At 34.5% G+C, this 26074-nt stretch overlaps 1 protein-coding gene and 1 non-coding gene across 8 annotated transcripts in view; one reads left to right on the forward strand and one right to left on the reverse strand.

The window, feature by feature from the left end:
- BRWD3 (bromodomain and WD repeat domain containing 3) overlaps positions 1 to 26074 on the forward strand; it is a 117231-nt gene that overhangs the window by 1587 nt on the left and 89570 nt on the right. For all 7 annotated transcript variants that reach the window (XM_024738224.1, XM_024738226.1, XM_024738225.1 and 4 more), the window contains exons 5-6: positions 10005 to 10155; positions 11512 to 11610. In XM_024738224.1, the coding sequence (XP_024593992.1) occupies positions 10005 to 10155; positions 11512 to 11610 (250 nt within the window). The remainder of the gene's footprint in view (positions 1 to 10004; positions 10156 to 11511; positions 11611 to 26074) is intronic.
- On the reverse strand, positions 20968 to 21074 carry LOC112395177 (U6 spliceosomal RNA). The gene has a single exon (XR_003002313.1). It is a non-coding gene; the product is annotated as a U6 spliceosomal RNA (small nuclear RNA).

The raw sequence follows: 26074 nt of genomic DNA on the forward strand, positions 1-26074 counted from the left end.
GTTGACGGACCAGGGACTAGGGAAAAACGACACAATTAAAAATAATAGCATCAAGCTAATTTCAAAATTTGCCGGGGGTTAGATAATCGACTACGGAATAAAAGCATAATCGTTGTATACCTCAGATTGTAGAAAATAGCTCATCAAATCATTATTAAATCGCATTTATGCAGTTAACAGTTTCACTAAATAAGAAATGTGGATTATGAGCTTTTTGAGAATTGACGAAACACGATTTTGGATTTACAAGGAAACAACAATGGTCATATTTTAAAATAGAATATACTTTAGTAAAGGACCAAAAGCATTGGATAGACTGTTGTTTGTTCAGCAAATATAATTCATAGTGTAAATGCACCTTCTGTTCGGCATTTACACACACTAAAAGGTGATCCTTTTTAATTTTGGGAGGATGTTCCCTTGTGTTAGCCACTGGCACAGTCAATTGGAAGGAAATGAAAGGAGAAAGGGGTGATGTTACTAAAATCTGAGTTCAGCTGTCTTTCCTTCCAGTAAGATCCAAACAGGAAAATCAGACAAAGTTAAAGAAAGTTGGAGGGGTATGGTAGACTCTAAATATAAATAAAATGATTTAAAATTTGCTTTCAACAGGACAATAAATTACTTTGGTGTTCATTTGATAATTTTCTTTGTATTAAATTACAAGAATGAGGCCATGCTAATTATCACCAAATCTACTGACTAATTTTTTTAGTTTTGCAAAGCACAGAAAATGATATAATAATTGTGATAAGGATAAACTCCACCATCTGTAATATTAATGGTAAAAAATTCTCCGATGGATAAAAAATATTTTTGAAAAACTGCATGTATTACCAATTTAATTTGTAGTCAGACTTTTTGTTGGACTGAAGTTCTTTCAAAAAAAGGGCAAAAACAACAGTGCTTACCAATATGTTTTAATACTTTATGACTAATGTGGTTTTGAAGATAGATTTTATACTGAGGTGTATTGACAATATTTTTGTTTATATTTATTTGTTTCTAAGTAGACCATTTTAAGCAAGTAACAGTTTTTAAAAGGAAAAAGCTTTTTAAAAATTAACTTGACAGTTCCAAAAAGTAAATGAGCACCAAAATGATTAAAAATAGTCTCCTAACCACACACACACACACACACACACACACACACACACACACACACAGAGAAAAACAAAAAAAACAAAGCCCAGTTTACTAGACTTCCTTTCCTTATACTGTAAAGGCATATTTTCATGTAATTGTAATCAATGTCCACTTTATGCTTTATGTTTTCTTATGTAACACTTTTACGTATACTTATCTATATTTGAATAGTCATTAGGGGTAGTATTTTTTAAAGTGCTGTTAGAACAATGGATTTATACAGTGTGATCTTTGATTTAGCTACATGTTTGGATTTAAATTTAGGGCAAAGTATTAATTAGTATAATTTTATAGCAGCACTTCAAACTGAAGATGTACTGGGATATAAAAAGGAAAGAAGACAAATGCATAATGAAGAGGTGAAGGACTATAAACAAGGATATCAAAATACTGAATTGAAGTTGCATAGTCATGTATACTACATACTTGAAACAAAAATCCTGCCTTTCTGTCCATATGTATATTTTCATTTGAATTGTCTATACTGCTTAACTTGATTTATCCAGAATATTAAGATAATAAGTTAGATTTCTTCAACACTTCATTACTACTGTTACTATTGCATAGCCTAGAAATCCCTATTTTTTCTTTCTTAAATCTGATTTAGTGTTTTACTTATAATTTGGAACACATGGGAAGGTGCTTTTTAAAGCTGCTTGCAGTCAAGTATTGACATGTCAAGATCTGAAGTGCCTTTAAAAAAATGAGTCTGAACATGAAATGTTTGTCAGTTTATGTTGAACTGTAACGTTTTTGATTATGACATTCAAAAAAATTCTAAATTAATTTTCAGAATTTTGTAATGATACAGGGACAGAATTGAAGTCAGGGTGATTGTTTTTGAAGTTTGATCTGAGTATTTTTCTTTATTTCTGCTTGACTGTTATTTACAGCATAATAGAATTAGATTTGCTTCTTACATCTTAAGGTAGATAATATAAATAAATACAGATGTCCTTTCATTTGTGGTGACCCTGTTGAATTGTTGACTATTTTATTGCTTCCTCCTTGGAGCTTTATTGGGGATGACAAACAGAGCAGTGAGGGGCGTGTGTGTGTGTGTGTGTGTGTGTGTGTGTGTGTGTGTAAACAAATGAACAGTTTTTGTAAATATACAAATTTTATATATTGGAATGGTGAGTTGGAAACATTTTTTAAAGGCATGCTTTAAGATTTTTGAATCACTGTATGGGTACTCCTATCATAAGACTGAACCAAAGACATAATTATCTTTAGGTGTGGTATATATTTTTACATTTATTCAGCATTTTTCATCTGTAGAATTGAAAGTACCAATTAGTGCTTACATTTGGAGTGACATAGGTTTTATTACCATCATTTTATATTCAAAAGACTTGAAGTAGTTTTCTGCTATTTAAAAAACTTTTATCAAGATCGTATGTTCACTGCTGTCTTTAGAAATAGTACATCTATGGTGATATATGTCATTATAAGAATTTACATCTGCATTTAACATATTTGAGTTTAAAAATGTTTTCACATTATCTCATTTGATCCTCACCAACTGCTTTAAAACACTGTATTTGAATTCCAGACATACCTGCATTTTTTTCTTACCTTACCCAGCTCTTGTTCTCTAGTTACTAGTAGTAGCTTAAATTGTCTATTAGAACTGTAGAATGCTTTTGAGTGCTGGTAGCATGGTATTGCATCTCTAAGTGTGGAAGCAATTTAAGCATGTGTGGTTTATTAACTGTAATGTGGACACACAGCCATAGTTAGGAGGAACGGAATGCATCATGGGAAACCAAAAAGCATGTGCTGCTTGACTCCCGTGTGAATATAATGCTAACTGATAGGTATTATGGCAGGCAGCAGTCAATGTCTGTAAACTGGTATTCCTCACTACTGATTGGCTTGAGCCACGTGTACACTCTTGCTTTCTATAACATGTTTGTTTTACCTATTCATCTGGATTGATCACTGGCTTTTTTTCCCCACACTTGGGCTCTAGAAACATACTTTCAATGATTAAAATCCTTTTGGAGATATAGCATCAGTCCTAGGAAAACTGGTATCTCAGTACAAATAAGATGGTATTAAGGAAACGAAGAGAGCTGCTGTTAAAGAGTAAGAATTTGGATTGGGTGAATGTTTCTCATAAAATTTTGTCCAGAAAGCACCTTTATGACATTTGAATATTAGTTTAGTTTGTGTGTTTCTGTTGAAGTTCTACTGATGTTGGTTATTGACTGATTAATAATTTTTTTGTAGGGAGCAAAATAGTAATTTAAAGTCAACTTAGTGTTTGTGTCATATTTTAGAGATGCCTTTGTTTGACATTTCTCAAATAGGATTTTGTGGGTAGTAGAAAAGGCCTTAAGATTTAGTCCAGGAGATAGTCATTACTCGTTGAACCACCCCGGGCAAGTTACTTAACCTCTCAGAGATTCAGTTTCCTCATTTATAAAATAAAAACCCCTACCTGTTTTGCAAGGTTGTTGTGTGGACCAAATGAGTTAAATATGAAAGAATGCAAATGAGTGCAAATGAGTTGGTTACTACATTTTAAATATAGGACAGAAAGTTTGAATGGTTAGCATTAAAATCTGAAGAACTATGACACCAGAATTTATGTTTTCTTTGGTAATTGGCTAATTATCACCACCCAATTTTCCTAATATTTTTTATAAGGTAAGGGACATATAAAATAGTACCATTAAAAAAGCATTTAGGGCTTCCCTGGTGGCACAGTGGTTGAGAGTCCGCCTGTCGATGCAGGGGACCCAGGTTCGTGCCCCGGTCCGGGAAGATCCCACATGCCATACTTAAAAAATGTCAGAATTGAGAGCCCAAAATGAGCGTCTTTGAAGTGCATCTGTGTTAAGCAAGGAATGATCACTAGGTGAAAGGATATTTAGTGTTATTTGCATTTTTATGTATTACAGAAAAGTAATTCAATATGATACTGGTATAGTATTAACTCATTTTTAAGAAGTGGGAGGTATGTTTTTCCCATGTCTTGTTGCAGGGATCCTCAACCCTTCTGACTGATCTCTTCTTATCCTAATCTTATTTTCTATACATTAGTGACAATTTATTTCTTGTATTTTAAATTGCCTTGTTGAAGATGTTTTCTTATGCCTTTTAGTATCTACCATGGTGCTTTATAATTAGCTGGTTCTTAGTTATTACTTGTTCAATTTTCTTAACTTTTTTAGAAGTGTTTTCTTTTTTTCTTTTTTTATAAGTCATGGATGTTTGTAGCTTTTTAAAATTAATTAATTAATTAATTAATTAATTAATTTTTTGGCTGTGTTGGGTCTTTGTTTCTGTGCGAGGGCTTTCTATAGTTGCGGCAAGCGGGGGCCACTCTTCATCACCGTATGCGGGTCTCTCACTATCGTGGCCTCTCTTGTTGCGGAGCCCACGCTCCAGACGTGCAGGCTCAGTAGTTGTGGCTCCCGGGCCTACTTGCTCCGCGGCATGTGGGATCTTCCCAGACCAGGTCTGGAACCCATGTCCCCTGCATTGGCAGGCAGATTCTCAACCACTGCACTACCAGGGAAGCCCTTAGAAGTGTTTTCATGATATATATTTTTTAGGCTTACTAATCTGCTAGCTAGTATGGAGTTCTTTTTATTGGACCTTTCTCTACTGAGAAACTTCTAGACTGTGGGTGGGTCCCTTGTTCTTGTCTTGATATCATCTGACCTCAGGGTTATAGTACTTTTAGTGCTTTCTTGAGGCAGTATTAACCAGAAAATACTTGAGCCCTAGGTGGATTGCTCTGCCTCTCTCATTCCTGAGGAAATCTTAAAACTAATAGAAATAAAAATAACTGCTATGAACAATGATTAATTTTTTCAAAAGAAAATGATAGGAAGTCTTAACACTTTGTGGCCCACCCTGTTAACCAGTGGTATTACTACAATGGAAAGGCCTGTTTTCTTTCCTTTGCTTCCCAGTTTTTCGTTTTTCCTCCTTCAAATTCAGCAAACATTAAAACTCAAATTTTAAATTATAAAGATAATATTGGATTATTGCAGACATTTATATTTTACTGAACAGTATCAAGCAGAAAATAAACTATTAGTTTTTTATGTTTTCTTTCATCTTTTTTGTACAAGTATGGGCATTTTTTTTCTTTCAAAATCAGATACTCTGGATAGAGTTTTTTATGTTTATTTTTTTTAACTTAATGTTGTGTAGGAGCATCTTAAACATTGAGGAGATATATGTACTAGTCACTGTGCAAAGTGTGTTTACTGGATGGGGGTTCCCGTCTCTTTGCCTGGAATGCCTTCCCTTCCTTTTGTCTGCCTTGTTAACTTTCACTTAGAATTCAGGTGTGAAATTGAACAAGAACCCCTACCCCCAGGCTAAATTAGATACTGTACTTTGCTTCATTACCTCTCTGTACTAAACCTCTGGGCCCTTGTAGATTTGATTTGTTTCTAGCTACTAGTTTGTTTCCCCCACTGGGATTATGGATTTTTTTAGGGCAGCAGTTTAATCTTTCCATTATATCCCTATACTTCAAATGTCTGAATGAATGAATGCATGAGTGAATGATTTTGTTTTTGTTTTACAAATAATATGAGGTGGTTATCATTACTCCCTGTTTTGCAGTTGAGGAACCTCAGGATCAGAGAGACTGAATAACTTTGCAGGTCATATAAGTAGGATCCTGGGGATGCTGGAAAAATTCAAATCTAAGTCTTTTCTACAGTATCATACTGCCAGAAGGAGTAACAGCTAGTAAATTTTAGAGCCTGAGTAATCCAGGCTCTTACACTTCAAAGTACTGTGCTTATCTCTACTATACTTATATTGATATATTTAAAGCCTTGCTGTATTTTTCAAAATCTGTTTTGTTTCCTGTCCCTAAATATCAAAAAGTCATGTGACTAACTTTATGGATGTTCATTTTCTATCCCCCCCAAAAAAACCCATTTCAAATCTCAGACAAAATGTTGCATTTTACTTCTTCAGCATATGGTCTCAGTTTCATTCTTCATTTTACCTGTTTAGTGATTTTAGTTATAAAACAAAACACACAATTCTATTTTCTTTGTTTTTTAGTTACTTGTCTGATCTTATTATTTCGAAAAGCCAAAGTAAGAATGCTATCATGGCTATCTGAAAATTAGTATTTCAAATGTAGCTCTTGGTGCAGGTCTGGCCCCCTGAGATTAGGTACCTTTTGTATGTTATTCAGTGCCCAGCTGGATTCCTTTTAACTAATTATGAGTAGTAGGATCATCTCAGTGAGCTCTCTGGTCTTCTCAGTTGTCATAATGATTCTCAAGTGTGGTGATTTCAGTTGTTAGATTTGCTCTTTAGGTCAGCCAGTGTTCCTATCAAGAAGGTTTATAATCTAGGCTTCATTTAATTTCTTTCAGTTTATCAAATTTATAGTTTTAATTTTTTCAGTCTTTGTGTTACTTTCATGATTTTTCAGCTGCCTTAATGGGACAGTAATAGAAATAACAGTGGGCACAGAGACCCAGATTCTGGTCCATTCATTGTGACCATTGGACTGCACTCCTCTGGATCTGTTTTTCCTACTGTAAGATGTGGAATTAAGTTGATTGTATATAAGGATCCTTCCAGTTCAAAGGTTCTATAATTTAACTCCTTGGAGCTATTTTACAGAATAATACAAAAGTTTGTATTATGCTCTTGAACTTTGTTTTTAGAGAGTGCCTTTCTTCTTCAGATCTCAATGTGCTTGTTGTGTTATTTCTTGGCCATTATATTCCAGAAAGAAATTTGGCTAAATAACTGAAATTAGAATATTTTGAGTTTTAATCAAAAAGAGTGGCTTTTAATAAGCCACAAATTTCATAGAATATTTTAATACATACTTTCAATATTACATTTTATGATATATTACATTATATTCACATGTAATTCTAATACAGAATTTTTTTTAAAACTTAGAAATGTAATTACTGAGGGTGGATAAGAGTTCTTATGCCTAAAAAGATCACCTTTAAGAAATTCCAGCTTTGGGGACTTCCCTGGTGGTCCAGTGGCTAAGACTCTGCGCTCCCAATGCAAGGGGCCTGGTTTGATCCCCGGTCAGGGAAGTAGATCCCACATGCCCCAACTAAGAGTTCGAATGCCACAACTAAAGATCCCACATGCCACAACTAAGACCAGGCACAGCCAAATAAATAAATAAATAACTATTTTTAAAAAAAAATTTTTAAAAAACGAATTCCAGCTTTAGGCAAAGCAAATGGATTGAAGTAAATGTTTAATACCACTTATAAGTCCTGAAGTTTGATTTAGAAGAAACTATCATTGCAAGAACTGTGCTGATATAGTCTGGAAGCCTGTAAATATTGTTTAAAGGAAAAGAGCACGTTCAAACTCAAAAGTATTGTTATTGCCATTGTGTTGATAGAATCTCTGTTTCTCTAGTGCTGTTTTACAATCAAATTTTTATTGATTTTAGAGGAATGGATTTTTGAATGGGACTGCCTAGAAATTGAGCAATTTTCTATTGCATAGGGTGAAAAGCAAACTTGTAAACTTTAATAGTTTATAATACAAATTTTCAAGGGGGAGAATGTGAGAGTAGATGAGCCTTGTTTTAGTTGCTTAATTAATGATTCTGTGTTTTTAAATGATTACTGAGGAATAGATAAAACATTTATATAACTAGCTGAAAATCAAGCATCATTGTTTTTATAAAATGAAGTAGCCAGGGGGCCTAAGATTTCAGTTTAAGATATAATTCTGACAGGTTTCTTTAAGAGGGTAATACTAAAAATTCATATCAGAGAACTCCCATTTTCTGGATTATATGTTACTGTATATATATTGCAAGTTGGTGGGTAGATTTGTGTAACAAGTGAATAACTCTTGAGATGGTAATGAAATGAGGAAAAGAAAATTGATAAAAAAGAAAATGCCACTAAAGACAACAACTACCATTGTGTGTAAAGCCTTATAACATTTACTTGGTGAAAAGGTAATGACTGATATCAAAAGCCCAGTTTATACAAGACAGTGTTGGAGGAAAGAAGGCACAAACTATTATAGATGTTAATATGCAGTATGTTAAGGCTTTTTTCTTTGAGATATATGTTTTTAGGAGTACTAACTATATTTGCATGTAGGCCTATTTAGGAATGCCCTATTGTGGAGAGAATGAATTACAAACTAGGATTTTAGGACATCAGTGTCTCTAGGTAACAAAAAAAAAGTTTTTAGATTGAATCATCACATACTTTGACTTTAATATTACCTGTATATTTTAGTTCTATGTAGTTAATTGCTTGGAAAACAAAACTAGACATGTATGAAATAACTGAAAGAATTTGCTTGATCCTTTGTCCCAATCCAGAAGCTAAACCTTGTAGATGCAAATAATCAGGTTAAGTTGCCATTCTTCTTCTTTTTTTTATCTTAGTTCCCTGACCAGAGGTCGAACCCGTGCCCCCTGCAGTGGAAGCATGGAGTCTTAATCACTGTGCCAGGGAAGTCCCATAAGTTGCCATTCTTCCTGACCATCATGACAGTTGCCAGGCCCCAGTGATTTTGGTAGATTAAAATTTGTTTCTTCAGGGACTTACAAAAGATAATTGGCAGGAAATACTTTTAAAAAATCACAATAGAATCATTTATTCCCAGATTCCTAAATACATGTTGGATTGTAGTTCTTTGACCTGTGTTTCCTAAGAAAACAAAAAAGGCACCCTGATAGGAGAAAGATTTTTCCTCTGTGAGTTCATATGATATTACTTATAGGTAGACTTTGGTTTTTATTCATTCATTGATTCAGTGAACCAGTATTTATCAAGAACACACATAATCTCTTCTGGTGATCATTAGGGATGATTTACAAAATTATTCCTTTGAGTTATATTGTTTTTGACTTGGAAGTAATATATTGATATGTGTCCTATGTGATGGTAGGTATATATATGTGTATATATATATATATATATATATATATATATTTCTCTCTCTGTAGCACTTATAAAAATTGGCATTGTAACTGTAAGTAGATTTTAGGGCCTTTTGTCAAGATGAGAATGTAGATGTTCTTTTTATCTAAGGATTTTTAATGTTCTAGTTTACTCTTTACTGTTTTAATAATTAGGTATTTATGAAGCACATCAGTAACTTTAACATTAGCTTAGATAAAAAATGAAAACCAGTTTCGTTGTTTTATTGTCTCATCCCTATCTACATTTGTTAATCATCTTCAGAAATTTACTTGTGTTTTAAAGACGAGTTAATGTTAAAATAAATAAATAAAGCACTTGGAGGAAAAAAATGAGTTAATGTTGCAATGAATTTTGAGTACATAGCTTGTTTAGAACATGGTATTTAAAATAATCCTTAATTTGATACTCTTTTGAAAACCAATTAACTTTTTTCGGAGAGAGTTCTGCTTTAATTAAGCAAATGTGTCCTGTTAATCCTAAAGGGACTTAAGTGAGAGTTTGGTGCAAGTATTACCTTTTGTTTGCATTCTTATCATTTATATAGAATCTAGATTCTCTGATTCTTGATCACTGCTGATCAAGTACTAGTAGAGTTTACCCATCATCTTTGTACTTTGATTTTTAGGCATGATCCTTTTTGCTGTTTTGTAATGCTTATTGCATTAGATTAACAGCTAAGCAAATGATTTAATCAAGGCACGAAAAAGTAAGTTAAACTGCCATGTCATTTATGTGTTATCACTTGTTTAAATGATGCTTAATTTTTGTAGCTGTTTCTTAAATTTGGTTGAAGTATTAAATATTTAAAATGTTATTTTCCTTGTGTGTTTTAAAATTGTACTTTTTTCCATGATGGAACAGTTTGGTAATGGACTAGATTAATGTTTTTAAACCAAATTTGTTTTCCTGTATTTTACTTATGCTTTTTAGGTGGCAGCCAATGCACACATTCCTCCAGACTACCTCCTTAAAATTTGTGAGCGGATTGGTCCCTTACTAGATAAGGAGATCCCTCAGAGTGTTCCTGGGGTACAGACATTACTAGGTGTTGGTCGGCAGTCTCTGTTACGGGATGCCAAAGGTAAGATTTTTACAGTTTTTAGAGGAAGGAGTCGAGAGTAGTGTATTTTTATGTTAATTAAATGTTCCCATGCTTTTCTAAATACTAATTTTCTTTTAGTTTTTCTTATCTTGCCAATCTTGTTTTTATTTTCCTAGTGTACAAGTAAATTTTTAGAGGCCTAAATGGAGCCCTTTTCTGTAAAACAGTGAATACTATAGAGGTAAAGACTATAAAATCTCTTTGTAATCCTGTGGAATAGAAATCTCAAAAGATCGCTGCTCTGATTAGTACAGTATAAATACATAAAATATTCTTTCATTACATTTTGATGTTCTTAATCTTTGAGTCTTGATATCATCCTAATCACATTGGGTATTTCATAGCAGGTAAATGAAAATTATGATATATAACTATGTTTATAATTAAAAATATTAAAAAAAATCAATCCATCAGCGTTCAGTAACAGTTTCTCTACTCCACTATTTTTCAGTCTTTTACAGATTTCTCCCAAAGTTTTACACGGAACCCCCATATGTAAATTATATAGATAGAATTTTCTGAATGTAAAAATGTGAAATTAGGCATTTAGGACGCCTTAGTGAATTAAATACTTCAGGTCTAGCAACCAATTTATTTCTATGTTTTGTTTTTTTAGCATAATGTTTTAAAAATCCTAATTTACAAATATAAATAGTTACATAAATGATGTCAGTTTTTAAATATCTTAATTTAAGGAAATTCTTTAATTCAGTTAATTTGAAACCTTTCAAGAGAGTAGTAGAATATTTTTGTTTCAAAGTTGTATTATTAGGAATATTTTGTATTTGCTTGAATTTTTTGACATAAACATTAAAGATAAAAAAACACAACTATTTTTACTCAATTATCATCTGATATGCAGTGTTACCTGTTATGGCACAGCTGGCAGGCGCTCCATAACATTAACATACACGAAGTATAAATGTTTCTGAATTTTACCTGGCATACTTGTGCTGTATTCATTTCCTTGCTTATACAGTTTTATGTGAGCAGATGTGTATAAGCCTAAAGATCAAGAAGGGGACCAATGTAAACTTAAAACCTTATTAATCCATGACATATTTACATAAGATTCAAATATATGTATAATAAAAGCTTTGGTTCTATATCAGCATGGAAATAAAATATCCTGATGATAATATTAAGGCATTGGTGTTTACCTATCATAATATAGATTATAACACTTTTAAACATATGCATGTTATTTCTTATTGTGGTTTTAATAGTTAAAAATGTATTTCAATAAATAAAATTGAAAACAGATATTTGCCTCTAGGGTACAGTTAAAAAAAAACTGTTTTATGCCTTGACTAACTTTTGAATCTTTTTGTATAGACTGTAAGAGTACGCTATGGAATGGCTCTGCTTTTGCAGCTCTACATAGAGGCAGGCCTCCAGAACTACCTGTAAATTATGTGAAACCTCCAAATGTGGGTGAGTAATGTCCATGTGAGTTATAAACATATTCTTAATTTGTTCCTTCCTGAACTCATTATACAGCCAAAAATACGTACCAGAATTAAATTTGAAGTATAAACAAACTGCTTACATTCTTGAAGAGTTTCATGGTTTTTCCAGATTTTTTAAAGCTTTTTTTTTTTTTTTTTTTTTATTATTTATTTTTGGTACGGGGGCCTCTCACTGTTGTGGCCTCTCCCGTTGCAGAGCCTGTGCTCCGGATGCACAGGCTCAGCGGCCATGGCTCACGGGCCCAGCAGCTCCACGGCATGTGGGATCTTCCCGGACTGGGGCACGACCCCGTGTCCCCTCCATTGGCAGGCGGACTCTCAACCACTGTGCCACCAGGGAAGCCCTAAAGCATTTTTATGTAAAGCAAATATAATCATGGTTTTGTAAAGGGTAACATTTTTTTAAAATTCATTTTCTTTCTTTCCCTTCCCCTGGCCTCCTCTCCTCCTCCCCTTCCCCTCCCTCTCCTCCACTCCTCTCCTGTCTTCCCTCCCTTTCTTTCTTTTTTCCTTCCTTCCTTCCTTTCTTTCTTTCTATTTTTCTTTCTTTCTCTCTTTCTTTCTTCCTTCCTTCCTTTCTTCCTTTCTTGCTTTTCTTTCTTTATTCCTTTCTTCCTTTCTCTCCTTCTCTCCTTCTCTCCTTCTCTCTCTCTTTCTCTCCTTCTCTCTTTCTCTCTCTCTCTCTTTCTTTCTCCCTTTCTCCCTTTCTCTTCTTTCTTTCTTTCTTTCTTTTTTTCTTTCTTTCTTTCCTCTTAGCAGAAGCATTTCCTTTTTTATATATTTCAGGTGTTTTTTACCATATGGATGTCTATTTACATATTTCTGTGCTGAGCTCAAAGATTTTACAGGGAACTATGTAAAGATAGATTTCAGAAGGAAGCAAAAGTACATTCTGCTTATAGCTGCTTGCCAAACTTATAATGATGTAATAAATTTTATGTCTTTATTAAAAGGAAAAAAATCACCCTTCCCACTTGTAGTTTACTGAAATTCACATGTCCCATTCATATTATTCCTGGGTCATCTCTGGCCAGACCATTATGAAGAAATAATAGTAGTGGTTCCTGAGGAGATCTAGCTAACAAATCCATTTATACTAAAGTTAATTCTTGCAAAGAATGTACAGAACCAAGCAGCAAGATGAGTAACTGCCACTCTTTTCCTATTTTCTCACTCTTCTGAAAAATTACATTATTTTATATAGTGCCTAGTGCCTAGAGAATATGCCTTAAATTCAAATTGAAAAATAAGTTTACTTTTTTTAAGGAATACTATTTTATATAATTAGCTTATAGAACTTATTTACCCAAAGAGGTTAAATAAATTTAGACTAGAAATAATTTTTAAAAATATTTAGATGAAGTCATTGATAAAGATTCATAAGTGTTATTAAGATAAATTGGATTTTTTGATATATATTGCTAACACTACTCTTCCATAGCCTGGATATTACTGGAAAAAGTAGACTACTGGGTTGGGTCTAGTTGGACATGGTGTTTTTAACTTTTTTTTTTTTTTTTTTCATTTTCAGGGACAGTTTGTTTATCATCCAGAATTTTCTGGTGTTCACTTTTCCCTTAAGCTTTATTCATAATTAATTTATTGAATTGAATTGAGATAGCTTTTATTTTTCATGCATTTATTTATGTTCAAAAGGTATAATAGTCTTAGTCGTACTATCAACATTGTTTATATGCTTTATACTTCCTTCAGTGGTCACATGTGAAGCACTGAAGAGCAGCCTGTAGAGTATTAGGTTTTCAATATTTCTTTATTCTTTCTTTCCTTCTCTTTCTCTTTTTTCTTTCTTTCTTTTTCTTTCTTTTTTTTTTTTTTTGTGGTACGTGGGCCTCTCACTGTTGTGGCCTCTCCCGTTGCGGAGCATAGGCTCCGGACGTGCAGGCTCAGCGGCCATGGCTCACAGGCCTAGCTGCTCTGTGGCATGTGGGATCTTCCCGGACTGGGGCACGAACCCGTGTCCCCTGCATCGGCAGGCAGACTCTCAATCACTGCACCACCAGGGAAGCCCTCTTTCTCTTTTTAAAAAATATTTATTTATTTGGCTGCGCCCGGTCTTAGTTGTGGCACACGAGATCTTCATTGCCGCTTGTGGGATCTTTAGTTGTGGCATGTGGGATCTAGTTCCCTGACTAGGGATCGAACCCAGGCCCCCTGCATTGGGAGCATGGAGTCTTGACCACTGGACCACCAGGGAAGTCCCTCTTTCCTTCTCTTTTAAAAAATTCTTTCTACTGTGCATATACATTCAAACTTCTGTTGGTTTTGTACAGTAAATGCTTTACATTCTGACAATCATTTTGTTATTCATAATGGTAATTGCTTAGGAATTTTAGTGTCCCTGTCACTGATGCTTTCACATTCTTAAATCTGCCATGTTATTTGGGGATGAGCTATTGAAATAGAGATAACTCAATCATGATGTATTTTCATGTAGTATATAGTAGTCAAGATACTTAAGTTCAACATATTTAGAATTCAGAACCTGATAAAAACTCAGAGGAGTTGACTACGAAAGTAAACAAGATAAGTAGAAAATCTTTTAAAATTTGTTATTTGAGACAGTTTTCTCATTATGGGGTACAGCTTTCCATAGCTACTTTAAAATCAGTTTTATAGTTTCCCTGTATAAATAAAACTTAATCATGAAGGTAAGTCTTGAAGGTTTTATCACAGAATCTTAGCACTAGAAAGAACTTTTAGCAACACTATTTCTTGATAAAAGGGTTCCTTGGTCAATTAAATGTGGGAAACACTGAATTTAAAAAAATACAGAAAGAAATGAATGCATGTAGGACTGCTCAGATCCTTTCATATGCTGAAATGCATTGTGAATCACCTTAAGGGGAGCATTATCTAAGTAATTTGGCAGTGGAAATCCTTTTCCCAGAACACCTGTAACATTCTGAAAGTTTCCTGGGAGCAGATTTAGGAAACTGGGTTGCAAACCCCTGTTTAGAGCAGAAAAATCCAAAGCCCAGAGAAGTATGTGACTGGCATACGTTACACTGCTTGCCTTCCAGTCTATTTCTAAACCATTTAATGGAGAATTCCCTGGCGGTCCAGTGGTTAGGACTCCACATTCTCACTGCCGAGAGCCCAGGTTCAATCCGTGGTTGGGGAACTAAAATCCCACAAGCTGTGTGGGGCGGCCAAAGGAAAAAAAAAAAAACATTTCATGGTCAGATGTTACCAATACTTCCTTTTATAACAGATCTACACTTAGAACTCAAAAGATAAAGGATTAGCCACATCATTTTTTATTTTTTAAGTCATATATTATGGTGTATGTATGATTTACATAAAAAGGTTCTCCCCCCATTTCTTTTGGCCGCGCCACATGACTTGTGGGATCTTAGTTCCCCCAACAGGGATTGAACCTGTCCTGGCAGTGAAAGCCCTGAGTCCTAACCACTGGACCGCCAGGAAATTCCCAAGTTCTGCCTTTTTAAGTGTGCAGTTCAATGAGTTTTGACAAATGAATACATTTGTATAACCACCACCAACACAATAAAATATGGAACATTTTTATCACCCCTTAAATTTCTTTCATGCCTCATTGCAGTCAATGCCCTATTCCTCAATCCCTGGAAACCACTAATCTATCACTGTACTTTTGCCTTATTTAGAATGTCATCTAAATGAAATTATATAGTATGTAGCCTTTTGTGTCTGTTTGATTTCACTTAGACCTAATTCTTTTTTGATTCATGCGTATCATTTCACCAAGTTGTATTCTGTTGTATAGGTACACTGGATTCTGTATGTCCATTCATCTATTGATGGACATTTGGGTTGTTCCAGAGTTTGGCTATTATAAATAAAGGCCTATAAATATTCTTGTACAGGTTGTTGCATGAACATCTGTTTTCCTTTCTCTGGGTAAATAGCTACGTAGTGGATTGTTGGATCATATGGTAAGTGCAGGTTTAACTTTAAGACACTATCAAATTATATCAAAAGTAGCTATCCCATTTTGTATTCCTACTAGCAATGTATAATTTTAGAATTAGCGTCTCAATTTCTATAAAAAGAAGCAACTGAGATTTTGTTTGGGATTACATTGAATCTGTAGATCAATTTGGGGAAAATTAATATCTTAACATTGAGCCTTTCATTCCAGGAACATAGTATAATTCTCCATTTATTTAGGTTTTTTACATTTCTCACAGTAATGTTTTGTGAGATATTTCACTAAGGGTTTCTGATGCTATTTTAAATTGTATATTTTAAAATTTCAGTTTCCAGTTGTTAGTAAACACAGTTTTTTTTTTTGTATATTGCTAATCCAAAATTCACTAACTAGATCTAATAGCCTTTTTTTCTTTTTTGGGAGTCTTTGGGATTCTCTACATGGATGATCATGTTGTCCACAAATAAAGACAGGTTCACTTTATCCTTTGTATCTTTTATGCCTTATAGTGCTTTTTTTTTTTGCCTTGAACTGCTTGTACCTCAAGTACAATGGTGAATTGAAGTGGTAAGACTGGATGTTCTTGCCTTATTCCTGATCTTAGAGGAAAAGCAGGCAATCTTTCACCATTAAGTATGATTGTAGTTGCTCTTTATCAGGTTGAGGATGTTCCCTTCTATTCCTACTTCCTTTTTTTAAAAAAAACTTATTTTTGGTTGCGTCGGGTCTTATTTGTGGCACACGGGATCTTTCATTGCGTTGCGCGGGCTCTCTCTAGTTGTGGTGCATGGGCGCACAGGCTCCAAAGCATGTGGGCTCTGTAATTGTGGTGCGTGGGCTTAGTAGTTGCGGCACATGGGCTTAGTTGCCCTGCAGCATGTGGGATCTTAGTTCCCCGACCAGGGATCGAACTTGCATCCCCTGCATTGGAAGGTGGATTCTTAACCACTGGACCACCAGGGAAGTCCCTATTCCTACTTTCTGTAGAATTTTTATTGTAAAGAGATATGTCCCACGTTCAAAATTTTATTCAGTATAGTTGGAATTGTACCAGTTATTTCTTGGCACTCACTTAAACTGGTATTTTATATAGTATAGTGCTACCCAATAGAACTTTCAGTGATAATGGAAATGTTCTATCCTGTGATATCCAAAACAGTAGCCACTAGTCACATGTGGCTATTGTATCTGAGGTCTAAGTTTTTAATCTTATGGAACTTTAAGTAATTTGACATTCAGTAACCGCATATAGCCAATGGACAGTGCAGATCTAGACCAGTGTGGGAATCCGTAAGCAGCCCTCTGGATAGGTGCATAATTTGGTAATAATATATTGCCTAATGATTCACTTTATATACTTAACCTGGAATGTTTCCAATTTTTGTACTTAGAAACTGCCTTTAGCTTTTCCTATTATGATTTTAGTAACTCACTTTAAAGATCATATTGTGCCACTTCTTTCCAATTAAAGTTTTACAATTGCCTTTGGCCAAAACCAATAAAATTCTGACCTTATCTGTACTCTCTACTCTATTGGATCATTTACTCAAATGTTCCCATCTTTTGTGCAGTTAATCAGCAATGTTATTTAGTAATTTAATGAAGTGGAGGAGAGGGAGCATGGGAATGGAACTTGGGAGTTAATTCCCAGATTACATTCTCCAGATTAACAGCTGTAATACTTTAAATATATGTGTACTTAAATTTACCAGGAAAAATAAATAAATAAATTTACCAGGAATGAATTTCCAAATTCCTATAGGGCAAGACCAACAATGCCTATATTTACATTATTACAGGTCTAAGCTCCAGTCATGCCACCTCATTAGCTGTATGCTTGACTAATCAAGTTGGTTTTGCATTGTGTCAAATTGAATCAGAGGAAAAAAATTGAACTAAATTCAAAACAGTACTTTTCATATTAAGTCCCTGTCTTATTCCTTTTTTTAACTTTTTAAAATTGAAGTATAGTTAATTTTCAATTTTGTGTTAGTTTCAGGTGTACAGCACAGTGATTCAGTAACATATATGTATATCTATCTATTCTTTTTCAGATTCTTTTCCATTATAGGTTATTACAAGATATTGAATATAGTTCCTTGTGCTATACAGTAGGTCTTTGTTGTTTTTCTGTTTTATAAATAGTAGTGTGTATATGTTAATCCCAAACTCCTGATTTTTCTTCCCTCCTCCACCACCATTCCCTTTGGTAACCATAAGTTTTCTATGCCTGTGAGTCTTTTTCTTTCAAAACAGTATTAATACCTAATGCCACTGAAAGAAATCCTGGGGCATATGTAATTAATATTTGTAGTATTGTTTGAGATCTTGCACTATAATCACTATGTATTGTTATTTATTCATCCCTTTAAAAATTAGTAGTTGTTTTGGAAACTTTGTAGTGGTCATATTAAAACTTGAAAATATAATTTCATACAATTACAACTCTGCTTTGAGAGTTTGTCAGTACAGAAATAATTTTGAAAATCTGTTTCATGTCTGTTTGAAATGAATATTTGGAAGAACTAGTATTATAGTTATTACCCATCATGGTAAGAGTTTCAGAAATTGTCCTAATTATCACATTCTAAACAATTTTCATAAAATTATCCATAGAAATGGCAGCAAGATGTCTTGTTCATTTTAGTTTGAGACTTAACATTATACCCAAGGAACAAACGTACATGCTTGTATTTCTAAACTGAGTCAAGGGCATGATGCTGTAAGACTCTAAACCTTTTTTTACCTCTTTTATCTTCAGTACAATTGACATATAGCAATGTCCTGTAATTTACATAGTAGGCCTGTAATTTACAACTTATACAACTCAGGAGGCTTGTATTAACTCTGTAGCCAAATTCATATTTATCTGTTGCCATAAGCTTCCATTTAACATTGATTGGCTCTTGACTTATTGGCCATTGTATGGTTATATGTCAACTTAAAGCCAGAATTCACTTGGAGGTGGGAAATCTACCTCTTGTTAATATGTAAATGTAAATTGAAAGAAAGTAAGGTAAAATTTATTTGGTTGAGGTTGGCTGGGTTTCTGCCAGGAATATTTGTCATTCTCCCTCTGATTTTATGTAGTTCTCGTCTCTTGCCCGTGCATCACACTTTGGCCAAGCCTTGCTTTTTGTTGCCTGCTTCCCTCCACTTCACCTTCCTCCTTTTTGTACTTGATAATTATGCATGAAGCAAGTTGCTTCTAAAGTTATTACTTTCTTGTATCTGGAGAGGAACAAGGGATTCTTGTCACACCTGCAAGTAATTAGAACTGGAATATAAACTCAGAGTCTTTTGTAAGTGCTACATTGTGAGTGCTCACTAAATATTAAATGAATGGAAGTGCTATGATTGCTGCCATATGGAAATGGAAGCATCCCTTTTAAAGGCATTTTTATGGTTTTATATAGCTTGTATGAGTTTCTAGCCCCTTGTATCCATTTCTGGAATCAATATTATATTAATATTAGGATAATAATTTTAGTTCCTTTATTTGAAAGAAAGTAGATTTTGTTGTGTCTTAGTATGATCATGTAAAATATAATGAAAAAATAATTTCTGTTTAATCCTATTAAGAACACTTTTTTCCTTTCCTCATTATTCTTTGTCATTTCTTTAGCTTTTTCTTTCAACATACACCAGAGTATTCTAAAAGGATCTTTTAGTATTTGTTCTATACATTTTACCCAGTACCTTATAGAAATAGAACTTTATAGTTCACATAGGGAAGCTGTAAAACAGTTTAGATTTGTTTATTTGGAGGAAAAGGCAGTCTAAAATTAAAATGTCTGTGTATGATAACCAAATCAAATTAAATGGTTTAGAAGAAGATAGTAAAATAAAGATTTAGGATATTTATTCCCAAATTATATTAAGTGAACTTTGCAGAAAGCCTGAATGGAATTAGAAATATTGTTTCTTTGCCATATCTTATATGATATTATCTTAGCAATAAGACATTCAATGACCATGAATACCAATAGCCTGTAGGACTTACTAGGTTTACTTAAATTGTACTGTGGATGGGTGTTAAGGATGGGAATGGCATCAGCCTTAAAGACTGTGAAGCTGTTACTCTGTGTGGTTAAGGTTTCAAGAGATATAATTTGATTCATAGTAGCATCAAATCCATGAAAGAAATAATTCTGTTGTGCCTCTACTACAGTTTTCAGGTTTTATTAAAATTCATTTTTGCCCTTTTTTCTGGCTTCTTTTAAGACTTTATATTAATTTGTTGTTAGAGCTATTTTGGGAAATCCCAAACCAACTTTCACACAGAAAACACTAGTCATTTTAAATCTGGAGTTAACACTGAATTTCATGAGTCAATTTCCAACGTTCTTGACAGAGTATTTTCTTGGTCTGTTATTGTCCTCTCTACCTATAGGAGCTGATTGATATGTTCAACTGCGTTTTAACCAATCGTAAGGTCGTATATATGCTATTATTTTATTTTTTAATAAAAATTAAAAAATAAAACTACAAATGTTAATCAATTGAATTTTTTGTAAAAGAGAAAAGACTAATCCAAGAATATTTTAGCCCTCTTTAAATACAGCTTGTTTCCTGAAAACCTGTTTTTGAAGATGATGTTGATAGTGATGGGTGTGGTGTGAGAAGTCTGATCTGTGAACAATAATCCTTTCTGCCTTGTGTGTATAAAGCCTTAAGTCTTTTATTTGGTTAGCAATTATCGGTTGAGCCTGGTACTGTTTTGATTGTCTTAAGCTTTTGCTGAAAGCACCCCTCTCCCTCCTTCATCCTCTACCCTACCCCCACATTCTTGAGGTTTGTCTTTGAGGTAGGTATATAACTACTATTTCTTAGAAGGTCACAACTTTGCTTTATTGTTATGAAGTTGTTTTAGTGGATTTTAAAACATTTCTTGATGCTATAGGCATCATATTAGAACATGCTTTTGGTAATAATGTCCTTTGTCCTTCATTCCTCTCATAGGGCTGGCCTAGCAAAGGGGTTGAGATTATTCTTTAAAATAGCTGGACCTGCTATTTCCAAAGCATTACTGGTAAAGAGGCACCTTTAAACTCTCTGGGTTGTTTATGGCTTCTATGGAAGTTAGCTTGACCTATTTTTAAAACAATTAATTCAGTTTATCTTTCAATGCCAGTTGCAGAAGAATTGGAAATATTCTACTTTTTATATAATCTGTATTAAAGTTTAAAAATTAAAAGTTAGCAAATTACACAAGGATTTCATGAACACTTTGTATAGCATGTTATTAGATTGTAGGTGACAGGTAAAACTGCTCAAGAGTTATTTGACTCATTTGTGTTAAAAATCGAATAATATCACCCATTTGCACACATCTGGTTTTTATCTGGAGCTTGATGCCAAGTTGATGATATACTCTTTTTTTTTTTTTTTTTAAATATGGAACGCTTCACGAATTTGTGTGTCATCCTTGTGCAGGGGCCATGCTAATCTTCTCTGTATCCTTCCAATTTTAGTATATGTGCTGCTGAAACAAGCACAATGATACACTCTTTTTCCCAGCAGATATGGTAGTTTCCTGGCTTTGGCAGGCAAAGATATGGTAGATGTCATTATCTCTTAGCATCATTGATCAGATATTTCCTGTGATATAAGCCATAGAATTCAGTGAGTTATTCATCCTTATTGGCAGTGAAATTTTCTTGTGGTTAGTGATTTTCTGGTTTAGGTTCAAGTGTTTTTAATTAATTAATTTATTTATTTATTTTTGGCTGTGTTGGCTGTTCATTGCTGAGCACGGGCTTTCTCTAGTTGTGGCAAGCAGGGGCTACTCTTTGTTGCGGTACACGGGCTTCTCATTTCAGTGGCTTCTCTTGTAGTGGAGCACGGGGTCTAGGCGCGTGGGCTTCAGTAGTTGTGGTTCACGGGCTTAGTTGCTCCAGAGCATGTGGGATTTTCCTGGACCAGGGCTCAAACCCGTGTCCCCTGCATTGGCAGGCTGACTCTTAACCACTGCACCACCAGGGAAGTCCAGTTCAAGTGTTTTTTGTTTTTGTTTGTTTTGTAGCGAGGAGGGCTTTTATCAGTACTAAACTGCTGAATGTGTAGGGTAATTCAAAATAACTTACCTTGTGCAAGTCTCATCAAACAAAGACCACCAGGAACAAGCCTGTAGTTTGAAAAAATCAAATTTGTTTACTCTTAGTGAGGGACCCTGGAAGGCCTCTGGGCAAGAGGGAGGAGGGAAGTGTCTTTAGTAAATTTTGGCTTACCACTGAAGAATTTTGAGGAGTGTCTGCAGGAAGCCAGGATTAGTTCTGGATTGGTGGCTGATTCTGAGGTAAATTGAGAGAAGTGGGTATTAACTACGGGTTGGGTGGGGTCATGAAGCTGGGCAGTTTAGGACTTGGGTATCTCGCTCCAGTAATAAATGAAAATACCAAAGTGAGGATGGGGGCATCATTGGTAAGAAAGCTGTAATCACCCAAAGAAGGGGTCGCTATGATATTTTACAATTGCTGCATGACCTTGGGAAAAACAATGTTTCCTGTTAACTTTTCAGCTGGCTTTATCTGTGTCTGTCCTCCCAGCCTGATTAATTGCAGGGCTGCTTTTTTCTTTTTCAGTCCTAACTGACATTTACTCTTTCAGTCCCAGATAGGTTTTGATTCTTTCAACATGTGTTCTTATAAATCTTTTAAAAACACATGGTCAAGCTACAACAATTTGTTATTGTCTTTAAGGGCTTTTCTGGATGTTCTTAGTCTGTTGAATTGAAAATCTTTTGTTTTGGTCTACAGACATTTTCTAACACCAGTTCAAAATTCCATGCCAGTGTACAATAATTTTAAAACAAACAGATTTTTTTCCACTGTAAATAATGAGTGGAGTAGAAGAGTGGTCTAACAACTCTGATGTGGCCATCTCAAACCAACACTTCGGTTCTTGGTGAACTTTCCAGTAAAACCCGATTTAGTAGATACCAGAGTCCCTGCCGATTTTGTTCACTGTCTTTTGCAGGTAGAGGGAAGATTGAGGAATATAATGTAGAATTTTTGATGTTATAGTTATTTCCTATTTCAGGCTCATTATATATTTTCTACAATGTCATTAAATAGACAGCACTTAAAAGTAAGAAGACTGTTGAACTAGAATCAAAAGACCTGGATTGAACCAAGGGTCTGCTATGTATTGATGTTAGGCAAGACAGTTTCTTTGGGCTTTAATTTCCTCATTTACAAATTGAAGAAAATGCTTGCCTTCAGATCTCACAGGATTACTGTGAACTCAAATGAGATGTCTTTGGAATTACTTTATAAGCTTTAAAATGTTATGCAAATGTAACTTGTAATTATGATATTGGATCACACGCTGATAATAATGTTGATAGTGATAATAATGACTCATAGGTTAAACATCTGGTATTTGAGTTATCATCACAAAAAGATTATCTAGCTCACATGCAACTGTAGTGCGGTGCTTTTTTAGTATCTAAACTTAAGTTTCAGGACCTGTTCTTTGTCTCCAAATCCAGTGCCCTTTCCACAAAAGTCTCAGCAAAGTAAGTAATATATATTTCCTAGTTGCCATAATAGAACCCCTTGTAAGAGCCTAGAGTTTGTGGTGGGAGATGAAACTGGAAAGGGAGGTTGGGGCCCAATTATTCGGAACTGTCCGTGCCAGGAGTCAGCAAAATTTTTGGATAAAGGGCCAGATAGTCAATTTTTTTGGTCTCTGTTGCAATTACTCTGTGGTAGTGTAAAAACAGCTCTAGATAATATGTAAATGAATGAGCATGGTTGTTTTCTAATAAAATTGTATTTGTAAAAATAGGTGGTGAGCTGCATTTGGCCTATGGACCCAAGTTTGCCAACCTCTGTTCTACACTGATGAATTTAGATTTTATACTATAGGTACTGAAGAACCATTGGGTACTTTTGAATGGGAAAAGTATATGATTGGATTTTCATTTTGAAAAGACAGCTCAGGTGGCAGAATGTAGGATAAATTGGAGAGGAGAGAGAATGGAGGAGGCAGGCAGGGAAATCAGAGGGAAGGCTCTTACTGTTGGTATAGACAGGAGATGATGAGTGTGGGGGTAGTAGCAACAGAAATGGACATAACTGGATTGATTCAAGCAAAATTTTGGAGGTGAGATGAATAATACAGTTTGGTTGGATGTGGGGCATAAAAGAGGAAGAGTAAAACTATTAGTAACAAAATTGAGGAGAGGGAGAATATAGAAAACTTGTGATGGAAGGATAATGAATGTGATCTGGGAACTCTCCATCTGTGGTACATCTAGGTAGAGGGGAAGGATGTCCATTAGGTAGTTGAAAATGTGGTCCAGGAGCTCAGGTGAAAGATGTAAGTTAGAGATAAAGATTTGGCAGTAATTAGTATATGGGTAGGTAAGATTGCAGGGACAGCATGAAAACAGAGAAGAAATCCCAGGATAGAATTTGAGTGAACTGTTAGCATTTCATCAAGGGTGAGTCAGGGTAGAAAAAACAATATAAGAAACTAAGAAGGCAAGATTTAGAGAGGCAGTAATGATATCTTGAAATGAGAATCAGAAATGATATCTTGTAAGTCATAAGAAGAAAATTGCAGATTTGATCAATATTCCCTATCAAACTTACTATGGAATTTATATTCTCAATGGTTTTGGAAGGTTGAATACTAGAAATAATTTTTATTCAATTCAGCAAATACTTGAACAGCAAATATATGCAAAACCTTTTCTAATGTTCAGGGCAGTCCTTGCTGTCAAGAATGTTACTCTTTGGGGAGGTTTAGACAGATGCTGGACTATGATTATTGTACAAGGCATTGTCTCAGTCCTTTTGGGCTGATATAACAAAATAGTATAGACGAGATGGCTTATGAACAAGATTTATTTCTCACTGTTTTGGAGTTTGAGAAGTCGAAGATTAGGTACCAGCAGATTTGGTGTCAGGTTAGAATTGGCTTTCTGGTTCATAGATACCTCACATGGAGGAAGGGGCAAGGGAAATTTCTCAGGCCTCTTATATAAGGTCACTAATTTACTTCCCCAAAGGTACCACATCCTAATGCCATCACATTGGATATTAGGTTTTCAATATATGAATTTGGGGGAGGAGGCACAAATGTTCTGTCTAAAGCAGACATAGACTAAGTGATTTAAGGGAAATACAGTAATGGGCATTAAGGAAGGAAGGAGAGATGAAACTGATTAAGAGAAACATGGAAAGATTTTAAGGAATAAGTGACCTTTGAGATGAACTTTGAAGGATTAATTATAACTTGAAGGGTGGAACATTACAGATGAGAGGATATCTGTATAGGACAGAAAAGGAGGCTTCTATGATTTTAAGTGGAAAATTTATGCCCTGGAGGAGTATGAATTATGGTTGGATATTTTGGGAAAGGTGGGACCAGATTAATTAAGCAAATACTTGACGGTCTTTTGCTTCCAAGGTACTAGAAGTACATTAATCAGTACATGATTAATGTATCATGTACTGACTGAACTAGGTCAGTACATGATACATTAATCTCTATCCTTAAAGTGCTTGTAATCTTAGATCAGGGATATGCACAGATAACTAATACAAGGACCACGATAAGAAGTGAAACAGGAGGGTTTAGTTTTGGCTGAAGTGATTGAGAAAGATTTCATGAAAAAGAATGGTTTTAGGCTATGCCTCCAAGGATAAGAAGGATATTGACAAGCTGAAATGGCAGAGGTTAGGCATAAGGCTAAGGGAATAGCATAAGCAAAGGTGCTGGTTTGGTAAACTGGGAGAAGTTTAGGTTTGAAGTTTAGGTGGGAGTTCATTATTTTTTATCAATGGATGTCTAGTTGCTCCAGCACCATTCATTTAAAATGATATCCTTCCTCCATTGAATTTGATTTGTACTTTTTTCAAGCATCAGTTACTATTTGTGTGGATCTGCTTGGTCCTCTATTCTGTTCTATTGATATATGTGTTTATCTCTTTACCAGGACTGCATTGTTTTGATTATTGTAGTTACATAGTAAGGCTTAACGTTGGAAAGAGTAGGCCCTCTCACTTTATTATTTGTCGAGATTGTTTTCAACATTCTAGGGCCAGTGCCATTCCATATAAATTTTAGGACAGGGTTATTAATGTCTGTAAAAGCCTTTTGAAAGGAATTGCATTAAGCCTATAAATCAATTTTGGAGAATTGACGTGTTTACTATGTCGAGACTTCAATCCATGGACATGGTATGTCTCTATTTATTGAGGTCTCCTTTGATTTCTTTCATCAGCATTTTATAATTACAGCATACAGATATTGTACATGTTTTGTTAAGTATATATCCAAGTATTTAATTTTTGGAGTGATTGTAAATGTGTGTGGTTTTTTTACACTTTATTTTTTATCGAGGTATAGTCGATTTACAATATTACGTAAGTTTCAGGTGTAGAACATAGTGATTCACAACGTTTAAAGATTATGCTCCATCTGTGGTTATTATAAAATAGAGGCTATATTCCCTGTGCTGCACAATATATTCTTGTAGCTTATT

Source organism: Neophocaena asiaeorientalis, unplaced genomic scaffold, assembly GCF_003031525.2.
Source record: "Neophocaena asiaeorientalis asiaeorientalis breed wild unplaced genomic scaffold, Neophocaena_asiaeorientalis_V1.1 scaffold186, whole genome shotgun sequence".
NCBI classification, from domain to species: domain Eukaryota; kingdom Metazoa; phylum Chordata; class Mammalia; order Artiodactyla; family Phocoenidae; genus Neophocaena; species Neophocaena asiaeorientalis.